Source organism: Anabrus simplex, chromosome 10 (genome assembly GCF_040414725.1).
Source record: "Anabrus simplex isolate iqAnaSimp1 chromosome 10, ASM4041472v1, whole genome shotgun sequence".
Lineage (NCBI taxonomy): Eukaryota > Metazoa > Arthropoda > Insecta > Orthoptera > Tettigoniidae > Anabrus > Anabrus simplex.
In genome coordinates this window covers 108,276,184-108,290,699 of record NC_090274.1, presented here as the reverse complement: position 1 = coordinate 108,290,699, position 14,516 = coordinate 108,276,184, and the positions used below count along the sequence as shown (strand labels likewise).

The following is a 14,516-nucleotide window of genomic DNA, read 5'->3' as shown; positions in this document are numbered from 1 at the left end:
GGTTGTATTGATTACAGGACTGATGAGAAGAAGAATTGTAGTACCAGGATATAAGGGAGATCTACTGACAGTTGATGTACGACATCACAAAGCCCATAGAATTTACCTCTGACACGAAGTAGAAAGTTTGTTGACAGAACTGAAAAATAATTCTATATTAACCTTGGATGCGGAAGATAATCTTCGGGGAAGATGCAAGAATTTTCTGTTATGTCTTGCATCTGAATTGCAACGTCGTCTGCCACAAAATGCAAACATTCTTCAGAAAGTGTCACTACTCTCACCATCCAAATGCTTACAGGTTATAAAAGAACCCATCATACTGTTAACTGAGAAAACGGAACTGCCTAATTGTGACATAACCAAAATTGACTTTCAATCGACAAAATTAACAACAGTGATGTCACAGAATACAAGCAATACGGTAGAATTTCGGAATGAGGTTAGGTTATACAGGGACGTATTGGGTTTGAATTCGTTCCTAGAACTTTCTGACTTGGCACTGATGCTATTAGTCTTGCCGTGGTCAAATGCTGAGGTGGAGAGAGCATTTAGCCAGTTAAACTTGGTGAAAACATCACAACATAACTGGATGTATATTCAAATGATTAATTCCATCCTAAGTGGAAGGGCAGGCTTGAGGTGCATGAAAATGTTGCCATGACTACGATTTACCCACAGACGTACTTTGCCAGATCGGAACCATGGCAGCATACCGCAGATGGACGATCCACGTCCTAGCACCAGCACAGCAACAGACGAGTCCGCCTTTGAACTCTTTGATGTGAATGAGGACGACCAATTGATTTTTTAAGAATATTCATCTCACCAATCCCAGAGCAACTGACAGATCAGGTAAGTGCAGACATTTACTTTTATTATTATTATTATTATTAGCGTATTCTCCCAATAATGGAAGACGTTAAGCAAACAACTCAATCAAGCTTTCTTTGGGTTCTTCTTGTTCTTCCAATACGCTTTCATTCTCTCTGAGAAGGCTTGTTTACGTTCTTCCGACCATTTCGGTCTGCACTGTTTTTGCTTTGGTTGCTCTGATGTAACTTCCCACTTGTTGACTTTGTGTCTGAAGGTGTCTCTTTCTAAAATGTCTGTTGCACATATGTTTGCGTTTTTGAGGTCCTTTCGAAGTTCGTCCAGCCAAGGTGTTGAATTCTTAAGTGAGCTAACATAATTTAATATTCTTTTTGACAGTCGATTTTCTGGTAATCTTGTGAGGTGTCCAAAGAATTTCATTCGTCTTTTCTTAATGTCAATTTCAAGGTTTGAAACTTTTTCTGTTGTTTTGATTGATTGTAGCCTGTAACCATCTTGGGTATATCTTGCTCCTAGGATTTTCCTGATGATCTTCCTCTCTTGCTTTTTTATTTCTTCTAATTCTTGTTTACTGTTAAGTGACAATGTTTCACTTGCGTAAAGGACTGTTGGTTTTATGACTGTGTTGTAATGCCGAATTTTTGTCTGTCTTGACATGCATTTTTTGTTGTAGATGTCTTGAACTAACCCTAATGCCTTCTTGACTTTTTGGAGACGGTTTTGCTGTGAGATCTTCTCAAGGCCTGTCCGTTCGATGAATTCTCCGAGGTATTTAAAGTACGAGACCCGGTCGATTTTACCGTATTTTGTTCTCAGGCTCGTGATATCTGTCTTTGAACAGAAGAATTTAGTTTTCTCAAATGAAATCTGTAGTCCCACTTTTTCTGCAGATTCCTTAAGTATCTCAAGCTGCTTGATGGCAGTCTCCTCATCCTCTGTTAAAATCACCAGATCGTCCGCAAATGCAAGGTATGGTACGTAGAGGTGGTTTTTGGGAAAGCCCAATCGGATCGGTTTCCAAGATTCACGTTTCTTGAGTTCCTTCTCCCATTCTTCCATAACCTTGTCTAGGACGACGTTGAACAGAATAGGAGACAGTCCATCACCTTGTCTCACACCTGTTTGAATGTCGAAGGGTTCTGAAATTTCTCCCAAAAATTTCACTTTAGTTTTTGTGCCCGTTAGTGTTTGTCTTATGAGTTCTAGGGTTTTGGGATCTAGTCCTCTCTCTTCTAGAATTTGGAATAGTGAGGGTCTGTCTATCGAATCATATGACTTTTTGAAATCTACAAATGTGCATACTGTAGGCTTTTGTCTGAGGGCTCGTAGTTTAATTATGGTTTTGAGGTTGAAAATTTGTTCTGGGCATGACCTGTTTGGTCTGAATCCTGCTTGAAATTCTGATAATTTGGGTTCTAATTGTTGTTGTGTTCTATGCAAGAGACAGGCTGATAGTATTTTGTATGTGACTGATACAAGAGAGATTCCTCTGTAATTGTTTACGTCTAACTTGCTGCCTTTTTTATGTAGTGGATGGATTAGAGCAATCTTCCAGTCATCCGGGAGCTTTTCGGTTTGCCAAATGTTTTGGATTATTTGTGTAATTTCTCTGAGTGAATTTGGGCCTAAATTTTTCAGAAGTTCAGCTACAATTCCGTCTTCCCCTGATGCTTTGTTGTCTTTAAGTTTCTTGATATGTGAATAAATTTCTTCTTAAGTTGGTGGTGCCGAATTTTCCGGTATGATTTCTGGCTGTACTTTCGGGAATCTCTTTTTGGGTTCTGGACAATTTAAAAGCTGTGAAAAATATGTAGCTAATTCTTGGCAGTTTTCCTTATTTGTCAAGGCTAGTTTACCATCGTGCTTCCGAAAGCAAAGGTTCTGTGGGGAATATCCTTTAATTTGGTTCGCAAAGGTCTTGTAGAAATCGTGTGCGTTGTAATTTTTGAAGTTGTCTTCAATTGACTTCAGTTGGACATTGACGTATTTCCGTTTATTTTGTCTTAAAATCTTGGATACATGCTTGCGAACTTCGAAGAATTTCTTCTGTGTTTCTTCTGATTTGTTACAATTGTAGTTTTGAAATGCCTTTTTCCTTTCTTCTAGTGCGGTCTCACATTCTTGATTCCACCAAGGATGTTTTGGTTTCTTGCGAAGAGGGATTAGGTCCTTCGGCGTTTCGATGATTTTAGTCTGGAAATTCTCCCAGCTCTCTGCAGGTCGTTTTTCCCATTCTTCTGAAATTTTGGAGTCCTTGATTTTGTGCAGATCAAATTTTGGAATCACCGATGTTTTCCTGTTGAATTTCCCTTTGGGTGTGAATTTAATTTTGATTCTGCTTAAATAATGATCCGAATCGATGTTAGCACCTCTGCGCACTTGCACATCATGAATTTCCTTTTGGTAATCATATGATATTGCCACATGATCAATCTGAAATTCTCCTAAATGATGGATGGGTGGTCGCCAAGTTTTTTGCTTTTTGGGATTCTTCCGGAGTGATGTTGACATAATTTTGAGGTTATTTTGTTGGCATAACTCAATGAGGCGTGTGCCATTTTTACTGGTGAATCTGTGGGCTGGATAGTCTCCCACTGTCCTCCTGTATTTGTATTCTCTGCCAAGCTGTGCATTGAAATCACCGTGTAGAATTTTCACATCATTTTTAGGGATTTTGGCCATTTCTGTTTCAAGTTCTTCCCAGAATCTTTCTGTTTTTTCAGGCTCCTTTTTATTGTCTCCATTTGTTGGTGCATGCACATTAATAAAGGTGTATTTTTTGTTTGTATGCCTGATTGTTAAGGTCATAAGCCTATTGTTGATGGGTTTCACCTCTATTACCGAATCCAAAACTTTTTTGTCTACACAGAAGGCCATTCCTAACAATGCTGCTCCTTTACCAATTTTCTTGTTTGTTCCACTTTTGAAGATCCTAAAATTATTGTAATCCATCGTTTCTGAATCAGTGAAGCGTGTTTCTTGTAGGGCCAGAATTTGGATTTTCTGCTTTATAAGTTCTGTTGTGAGATTGTGCAGTTTTCCTGTTTGAATCAGTGTCTGAATGTTGAATGTGCCAATGAAAGTGTGAGTCTTTCGTGGAAGTTTATCAGAGCATTCCGACTTGCTCTCTCGTATTCGCCCAAGCTCCCCAGAATCCGAATGCTTGGTTGCCACTTTAGAGTGGGTGGATTGTCCACCTGGGGTAATTTTGTCTTTACTTGTACGAGTCATGTCTGCTTGTAAGCAATCTTCTAGCTTTCGCTAGTGGTGTAGAACCAGGGATTGTTAGTTCCTGGAGCATATTTACAGCCGCACCTCTCGCGATCAGACACTGACCACTTGCTGCTTGCTACAAGTCAGACGTGAAGTGGATTTGATTCGGTTCTTCCGCCCTCTCTGCCATTGGGATATGTCCTCTTCTGCCGTCGAGGCCGTTGACCATTTCTCTGTTTACCTCAGTTGATCCGCGGGTGCTTATTTGGCTAAGCCTTATTCACACCTGTCCTGCATATCTACAGGAGCATCCCCTATCAGCCATATGGGATGCGCCGTGTCGGGGTTGATGCCCCCCACCCCAGTGTCTTACGCAGGGTTATGCCTAGCTCCTACTCATTTCAGAACCAGACCCCCACGTAAGCTCATCATTTGAGATTGGATTTCTTGGCGGAATTTTAGTGGATTTTTAGTAGTATTTAGCAGATCTTGAAAATATAAGTTGGCAACACTGGCCATGAGTGATCGGTGCAATGTTGCACCCACGTAGGTTAAAAAATTCAGATCTCTGCGTGCCGTAGATTTGCCCGGGCATCGCACATACATACAAACACTTCCGGATATTACGGACTGAATTTGGCTCTTCGTGTCTGGGGCTGAAAATGGCTTCCTACACCATGGACTTAAAATAGCTCCTTTACTTATGTTCTCTACCTATCTTATGTATGTTGCCTAACGGCAGTGAATCTATACATTTAATCTTGGTGACAGCACGTTGGACTGTCACATAGCAACACACGTTTTCCGACGGTTTTTCGTTCATAACTCACCAATGAAAGTGAAAAATCCGGCTTTGAAGTGCATTCGGACTCGCTTCCATCTACTTATGTTCAATATTTCATATCTCTGCGCGTCGTAGATTTGGCTGGGCATCATGCACAAACAGACAAACACTTCCTTTTTATTATTATAGAACATGAAGTCCATCAAATTGTCTGAGGTTATAGTTGAGGTATGGACATAATTAGTTGGTTCAAGAGGCAATACAATCATGTCACAAGACTCGAAGGTGTTGTCTTTTAGGTCTCCCATGATTCCTGCCCCTGCCTGAGGTGGCCTGTGTACTGCTGCAATAAGAACCTTACCATATTAACAACAATCGCTATGAACACTATTAAGCAGTGGGATTTACAGTTTAAGCTAATGTATGTATAATATTGCTCTTTAAATCTGACCTGCAAAACAAAGCCAGGGTCACGGTGATGGTGATGATGACTGTTTTAAGAGGAATTACAACTAGACAGCCAACCCCAATAAACAATAATCAGAGGGAAATAGGGCATGAAAATGGAAGACTCCCTAGGATTCGCAAACCTAATACTGTCGAGGTCAGAAAAGAACAAGAGTTGACCAAGGGAGGTTGGAGAGGATAGATGAAAGTGAGGAGTGTGACACAAGTGAGTGGAAGCAAGGGTTAGTGGTTGCCAAACCACGTTCCCAAGTTAAGAGCCCCTATGGCCCCTTTTAGTCGTCTCTTATGACAGACAGGTGATACATCGAGTGTTATTCTAATGCCCCCAATCTACAGGGGATGATGAATACGGTACCCCGCAATGCTACGATGCTAAAAGAGATGGATTTTCACAGTCAACTTTCACTTACAGTGGCAACCTGTATCACGCTCCCTTCAAAAATAGCTTTCAGCTCTTCTATGTGAGCCAGAGGGGTGAGGCGAGAGTGCTGGTGCCAGGACAGGGGAGAGGGAGGAAGATGGGCTGTTATCGTCTGGGTGCAGGTCATTATTTGAAGGAGAGAAAGTTAACTGACATTCCTCACTCAGACATAGGGTGAGAGAAAATGTGTAGCTTACCTCGACTTCACGCTACGTGTGACCGCCAGGTGATTCACATACACAGCAATGTCTTAATGTTTGTCTGCATCACACTGCCTGATTAGACCATTCAATTTTGCTGGTTCTTCTTGACACGAACAGTATGCACAATTATTCGGCTGTTCTAGCCGTAGGTATTACGCATGCTGAAATAATCTTTAGCTTTGCTTAGTATTTCTTTTCTTGTAGCAATCAAGGAATTGATGATGAAGGGTAACATCCTTTTTGCTCTTCATTTGGTCGTATTGGTGATACCTTAGGAATCTTATTGTGACTAGCCCGTCACCATCAGCAGTAGTTCTGTGTTTGGCAGCCTAGTCTGTGGCAATGGTCTATACTGTTCGTATTGAAACGAATGCCAAGTTTATCTATCAAAAGCACGGCAAACGTCAAGAAAAGCTACAATGCAACCACCGTTTGCTAATTTAGCATGTTTTAGGAAGCCAAAAATTAAACTTAAACATAACCATGTTTATATGTAGACCTTGTTCATGACTGAGGATTAATTCTTATGAAATAAGCCAGAAACTTCTATAGAATTTATATGATATCCTGCTAATATGGAAACAAATCCACATAGATTATTATTTATATCTGTGATCTTAATTCATGATCTAAATTTCTTCCGATAATTCTTCTCATGATTGAGCAAATAACTGGACAAAGGAAGACAGGTTATTAGCATTTCCTTTTGCCTTATAGAGCAGTATTGTTCTGCCTTCTCTTAAGTTTTATTGGTAAGTGCATAATGGATAAAAAGCATGATTTTTAAAATTGCTGCTACGATTTCATAGATTTCTAGTTCTTTAATAGTTCTCAGCAGCACATGATCTGGCTCGGGTGATCTATCTAGACATAGGGTGGTGTGAATAAAAATGAGCACGCTCTCTTTACTCGCAAATTTAGAGCAGGCACTTGCAATGAGGTGAACAAAAACCGCCTGTTGGAAGCAGTCACTCACAGCAGACCTGTGACCTTGAGTACACACTCCAGTCGCTCAAGTAGCAGAGTGAGCGCTCCAGATTTCTGGTGAATAAAGATAAAGCAGGCACTCTTTCCGGTAAGTGCATGCTCATGTTTCCTTGACCTAATTCAGTAGGTGACTCCAAATGATACTGTCAAGTGCAATACCATGGCAGAGGTAATGGTGGTGGTTAATCGGAAAAGAAAATTATATAAACACAGAGAATCATCTCAACTTGATTACAGAGTGTTATAGAGGTCCAGTAAGGAGCATGCTGAAGAGCCTCCGTGGCTCATACGGCAGCGCGCCTGCCTTTCAGCTTTGGGTTCCGTGGTTCAAATCTCGGCCACTCCATGTGGGATTTGTGCTGGACAAAGCGGAGACGGGACAGGTTTTTCTCCGGGTACTCCAGTTTTACCTGTCGTCTTTCATTCCAGCAACACTCTTCAATATCATTGAATTTCATCTGTCAGTCATTAATCATTGCCCCAGAGGAGTGCGACAGGCTTTGGCAGCTGGCACAATTCCTATCCTCACCGCTTCATTCATTCCATTCCTGACCAGGTCAGATGACTGAAAACAGGCTGTGGATTTTCAAGGAGCATGCTGAATGGTTAGCGGAGCATTTCCTCGGGCACTCCAAAGAAACAAGAGGTGGTGCACTAACAAATGAAGAAAAAATGTAAATCTTCTTGTGTTATGTTGGTGACCCTGGGTTTCAGAGTGGAGTTGGTGAAGAAATCTCAGAGAACTGCGTCAAAAACATTTTCGCAGGTTTTGACATGAACAGAAATGAAAGCAGATTATTAGATAAAATTCCAACAAATGTTGCAGGAAGCACGGGCTAAGTGGCAAGAACGTTTGAGCTTCCCTTATGCTGTCGGAACTGTAGACTGTACTCATGTACAAATTCAGAAGCCACATGTTGATGGGAATGACTACATTTACAGAAAAGGCGTCCCTAGCATTAATGTACAGGCCACTTGCAATGGAAAGGAAGAATTCAACCAGTGTAGATGTATCATGGCCTGACTCTGTCTATGACTCCCGAATTTGGAGGAAATCCGATGTTTGCAGAGTTATGACGCCTCTATAGGAAGTCGAAAGGATGACAACTTCTGCACATCTTACAACTTGCTTACATCACGCCGACACAGATAGGTCTTATGGCGACGATGGGACAGGGAAGGGCTAGGAGTGGGAAGGAAGCAGCCGTGGCCTTAATTAAGGTACAGCCCCAGCATTTGCCCGGTGTGAAAATGGGAAACCACGGAAAACCATTTTCAGGGCTGCCGACAGTGGGGTTTGAACCTACTATCTCCTGCGAACCGAATGCTCTCTCCTCGGTTGGTGGCTATCCGTGACTGGGAGAGAAGTGTTCTTTTATTCATGCATGCATGACAATTTAATTTGGTCATGGAATCATTCATTAAAAAAAAAAAAAAAACTCATCCAGGCATTTATGTACACCTATGTATAGTGTCTGTGAAAATGGAGAACTCTGTACAGACTTATGACAAATAAATAAATACTATCTCCCGTCCCATTATTTTAACGATATGCATTTGTTTCTGGTACGCTTTAATTTTACTTTATATTTCAGTCTTGTTTTCATGTTTTGTAATTTTTAGAAATTCTTCTTCTTCTCCTTTACCGCTTTTCCCACCTCTGTGGCATCCAATGGATTTGGCCCTGTTTTACGGCCGGATGCTCTTCCTGACGCCAACTCTAGATGGAGGGATGTAATCACTATTGCGTGTTTCTGTGATGGTTGGTAGTGTAGTGTGTTGTGTGAATATGAAGAGGAAAGTGTTGGGACAAACACAAACACCCAGTCTCCAGGCCAGAAGAATTAATCAAAGGCAATTAAAATCCCCGACCCAGCCGGGACCCTCTGAACCGAACGCCTCACTGCTGACCATTCAGCCATTCAGACAGTTGTTGGACGGAAATGTTTAAGTTAAATTTAGCGAGTAGTTCACACTGAACTGCATTTATTGCACTTGTTTCCTTGTTCTTCTTATCCAGTAACTGTGACTTTGAAAACATAATTGTATGTTCCTTTAAAATGGAGATAAAAGTGGACTGGAATTCCACACTGTTGTCTGCCATGTTAAGCATTGAACTACCCGGAAGTCATCGAAGTGTTATCACAGTTGTATACATGGCACGTGCATGACCTTGATCAGTGACACTGAGTGGCTGCTCCAGACACTCAAGTGTACGCTGTGCTTCCGTTCTATATTTTTATTCACCGCAAATGCGGAGTGGAAGCTCATTGGTAGGTTGACACTCAGGCACTCAGTGGGCACAAGCTCTCTCACTTAGACTCATTTTTACTCACACCACCCATACTCTGATTGCCACTCTAAAAGTAACTTGCTGTCATCCTTTGGCCTCTCACAGACATATGGTCACCTTACAGTTATTATTGTATGATAAATTAATGTCTGGTTACAAATGTACCCTTCGTTATTTACAAAACGTAAATAAATTTTGTTTGGAAGATATAAGACGGATTGCAGAAACGATGGCTAGTTTTAAGTGTAGAAATTCAGTAAGACTTACATTACTTTTATAGCATGAAAAGGATGCAATATGTTGGAAATCTTAAGTGGAATACCTTCTACAGGAGAGATGTGTTTACTGCGACAGTTCAGAACCCACCTGCCGCCCCCGAGAAGTAATATTGCTTTTATAACCTAATAGAATTCATCACGCACCATAGTCCATCGCCTAACTACGTACCAGCATTTCCATTGGGTGAGACACAATGGGATATAACGTCACTCCCAGCAATGAAGTAAAATGAATTCCGTTACCAACCCGTGCACAAGAAATATACAACTGTCCACACCAATGGAGGTGTCACGCGGGATACCAGAGACCTAGGGCCGCTTTGCGGCTTCTAACTTGGGCCCCCTTTTGCTTGATCCAGACCAATGGTCTAACCAATCCAGACCAATGCCCTTGTCACTAACCTACCCTAACCATTCCAGACCATTGGAGGTGTCACGCAGGATACTAGAGGTCTAGGGCCGCTTCGCGGCTTCTAACCTGGGGGCTTACGCCCCCAGACCGCCTTTGCTTGATCCAGACCAATGGTCTAAGCAATCCAGACCACTGGCTTTGCCACGAGATTCGTAAATTCAAAAGGAGCGCCGCTGTACTAGGATTAGTTTTTTATATGAACAGTTGGCAGCTCTGTCAACCGCACGATCAAGCCCTTCACGAGATGCGAGCGAGAAAGAAACAAATGACAGTGCAATAGCGCCTAGATGTGTGCGCTGGAAAATGTAAGTTGTTTTGAATTTTTGCCGTTTTAAGCCTTAGACAATGTCTACCTAAACAACATCTAAATCGAGCACGATCTTCCACTGCATAAACAATGTTCATCTGATGTTTAACTAGACTTTGTTTCAATATTGGTTTGAAAACGGAGATAAGAAGTATCTTTCATGGAACTCTTTGCTTGTCGCAATCAATGAAATTTGTCGATGCGCACGCCGAACGCCAGTCAGCTGTTCTTCCTACACATTACTCAAATAAGGCTAAGCATGAGCATGACTTGTCCACAGATAAGAATATCGCTTTTGGTGGAAATTAAATCTCATATTATTATCCACACTAAAGCGACACACCACCGTATGGGGAAGTGTAGTTTTGATTATAGCGTTGTTAAAGTGAGTGTAATCTACTCATAAATACGGCAGCTTCGACGAAGGGAAGATGAAGCAATAGTAATGTGTAACCGAGTGTACTGTACGGGCCATATAGATGTAGCTTGCATTCTGGAGATCGTAAGTTCGAAATGCATCATCAGCAGCCCTGAAGATTGTTTTCCGTAATTTCCCAATTTTTATGGCAGGCAAATACTGGGGCTGTTATTATGGCCACGGCTCTTCTTCCCCAGTCCTCCTCTTTAAACAGTAATCACCTCCATCACCACCACTTGCCTTTTCCTATCTCATAGTTGACGAAAACTTATACGATTATATACATAAAAACCACATACAACCTACTTTTTAGTTTTCACTATTATGTGCATTTACTTGGCAGTAAATATAAGTGAATCCCTCCCGGTTGATGTATGTGACAGACCTCTGATGATTGGGACAAGTATTTTCGACATGTATGTATTCGAAGTGACCATGGAAATTACCCCATGTATATAGTAAAATATATTGGTTGCCAAGAATTGTATTCAAGTTGGCAGTTACCGGACTGTCCTTTTGTCAGTCTCAAGAAACAAGTATCTTGAAAAGCCAAACCTTATTTTAAGATCTATCTGCCCATACATGTCAAATGAATTGCTGCAATTTGGCAGCAGGCGATCCACAGAGAGGCCGTCGGAGTAACCTTTCTTCCCAGAATCGTCTCAACATGATACTACAAATTACATGTTTCATGGTACATAATCTCTGATTGTGAATCACTCTTCTCATTTGAGGTTAAACAGTGCAAACATGACCGGCTGAACATCGGTTTTAGACAGTGTCTAAGTGATAAATAGCGTCTCTGCAATGCAGCAGTCGTACATATGCATTGTTTAACCGTAGACATCGTCTAAACACCGTTTCTGCAATCGGTCCATAATACTTCTTTCTTCTACAAAGCTTCCGAACAAAATCATACAGGACCAATCTTGATTTTGTAATGCAGATATATTTTATGGTAATTTCGGAAGCGGTTAATGGTTATTATGAAGTAAAAGTATAGTACTTACCCAAACAAACCAAATGCGATCAAGCTGTCTTGATTTAGGACTTTGGCACCGGACATGTACTGCGAGACAACGTTTCCCGACAACGCTATAACACAACTGCAAACAAAATACATACATTGATTTAATCCTAGTATTGCTGATAGTTCTGGATGAATTCAAGAGAGATGGAATAATAACCTACGATTACCTGCTTATTGACTTCGTTCTTATAGGGTGATAATGCAGCTGTTCCATATAGCTCCCCAGCATTTGATAAACATATTTGGATAGAGACATTTCTGTAGCTAAATGAAATGGAAATCAACAAAATCAATCGATGCTATACTTGGAATCAAGTATCATGTACGAAAAATGACGAGTCACATAATAACTGATAACCACACTAAACTGATTCAAGATCTGATCTGTAGATCGTTCTGTTCTGTTCGTGAAGTTGATTTGGGATCTGTAGATCGTAATTGAGCCAATCAAAGTGATCTTCTTCTTCTTCCTCTTTCGTGAATCTTATCGTTGCCTACGAGATATACCAAAGCCTACTAGATACTAGAAGGCCTGGACAGGGAGCCAATTTCTTGCATTAAAAGCGGGGTAATATTTTTTTCTTTTCCACCGCTAGGTTCGCGTTTATGTTCTATGTTTGGCGCGAATTCTATGATTACCTGTGTTACTGCAATATGTTTTATGAGAAGAAATAACATATTAAACTTCGTTTTATAAGGAAAGCCCTTATCTAACATGAAATATGAAGAGTTTTGTCGTTTTTTAATTTATTTGGTCTCACAATTTGCAATATATGGATGGTTGCTGAGATGCACTTAACATTTGTTTAGTTACGCGCTTCCAAATCACCGTAAAGGTGGTGGTGGTGATTATTGTTTTAATAGGAAGTACAACTAGGCAACCATCCTCTATATAACACTAATCAGAGAGAGAAACTGGAAGGGACCAGACAATTCGAAAAATGAAAATATCAGCCAGAGGAAAACAATGGCCACGAAGGGCGTGAAAATGAAAGACTCCCTAGCCCTTGGAAGCCTAATAGTGTCGGGGTCACAGTTGACCAAGGAAGGTCGGATAGGATAGACGAAAGTGATGAGCCTGGCACAAGTAAGTGGAAGAAATGCCAGAACTCAGCTAAGGGCTCCGTGGTCGCCAACCCACGATCGAAATTTCAGAGTCCCTGGGTCCAATTGCCGTCAAGTTTCTCTTTCCATTCTGTGGGTTAAGGTGGTTTATTGTTGCGTGCTTAACTGCACATCTGACACAGCGAAGAAATATACACAAATATAAATTTTCATCTTTTTCCTAAAGGTCCGAGTTTAGGGGACAAATGGAGGCTTGCTATTTCTCGACAGGGCAGCAGAAAAGGATCTATTTAGGCTCGTAATGATAACTCAAGAATATGTAGCTTGCACTTGGTCGAATCAGATTACAGTGTAAGTACAGTGAGGAGAATTCTGCTCCCCGACAAAGTGCCGGCGCAAATTCGCCTTCTTAAAAATGTATTAATATTTACAATGCGGGCGTTAGGATATCTCGGAAAATGTAACCTTGTCCGAAAGCAGAAATTCCTCACCGCTCCAAAGTTTAAAGAGACGTTTCAGTGCCGCGACTGTGATCAAGCACACATCACATACGTTATACTTACAACATTTTTCAGGCCTGTTCTTGATACTAATGCAAAGAAAGACACTAAAGGCTGTAATTTATTAAACAAATTCAAGAGCAGGCCTCCGAGCAGAAAAGTGATGAAATTATAGAAATAGGGAAAAATCTTGTGAGTACTTCTGTTTAGGCCTATTTCCCTATTTATTATTGTGCGATAATGAAGTGCTAAATGGAAGAAATGTATGTAGTGTCGTGTGTTCTAAGTTGTTTTATATATTTATATCTGATTCACACCGGGCATAATGATAATAAAATGTATTATTTCGCGTTATTGTATGAATCTTCAATATAAGGGTATAGACAGAACATGAGAACAATAGAACATAAACGCGATCCAAGCGGCAATTGCTTGAACTACTTTGTTCGCCCAGAAATGTGTCGGCTTGTCCAGGCCTTCTATTATAGCGTAGGCAACGGATATACAAGGCCGGGAAATGGAACAAGCGTATCGGTATAACCAAATACAGTAGAGTTAATACGCGACACTTTCGGATTTCGCCTTGCTAAAATGGGAGACAATTCGACGGTGGCGCTCCTAGTGACTTGACCTGAACAAATCGCGCTAAATTCAAATATCAATGGAAATGTATATACGGAAATGAATAAATAAATTACGTCTAGAAAGAAAGTGGTATTGAGATATTAATTTCGAAGTTGCTAAAGCAATTCTGGATAAATGAATGACGAATTAAGAAAGGTTATTATTCAAAGACTGAAATTTATTTATTTATTTATCGTGTCAGAAGTACAAAGTAAGAGAGACAAAAATTAAACAAGGAAATTTTAAACATTGGTTGACCAAAAATTGGCCACGACAAGCGCATTTGGAGTTGCCCTCATTAGATCTTGAATGGTACAAGTGGCTGGAGAAGATGGACACAGTAGAAGATGCTCGTTAGTCTGCTTAGTACCACACTTGCAGTAAACTGTCTTCACAGGAAGGCCCCATTTCTGTAGGTTGGTCTTGCATCTCGTGGTACTGGAGCGTAATCGATTGAGAGCCTTCCATGTTGTCCACTTTTCAGAATGTCCAGGAGGAAGTTCTTCCTTTGGAACCATCCATTCTCTCAAATGTTGACATTTTCCCCGCCACATTGAGATTCTTGCTTGTTGTGGTGTTCCTTTGAGCTTCAGTGGTTGTCAAGAAGCTCTTTCTTGATTTCAACCTAGGATGTGCTGGTTGACAGGCATACAAAATATGGGCTTCCGTAGTCATAGCC

At 40.9% G+C, this 14,516-nt stretch overlaps 1 protein-coding gene across 1 annotated transcript in view; it reads right to left on the bottom strand.

The window, feature by feature from the left end:
• Nucleotides 1-12,073, bottom strand: part of LOC136882362 (peroxisomal membrane protein 2) — a 41,749-nt gene extending 29,676 nt beyond the window's left edge. Inside the window, exons 1-2 of the mRNA XM_067154972.2 lie at nt 11,816-12,073; nt 11,629-11,724 (exon numbers count right to left, since the gene is read on the bottom strand). Of these exons, the coding sequence (XP_067011073.1) occupies nt 11,629-11,724; nt 11,816-11,904 (185 nt within the window). The 5' untranslated portion in view covers nt 11,905-12,073. The remainder of the gene's footprint in view (nt 1-11,628; nt 11,725-11,815) is intronic.
• Nucleotides 12,074-14,516: the final 2,443 nt, after the last annotated feature.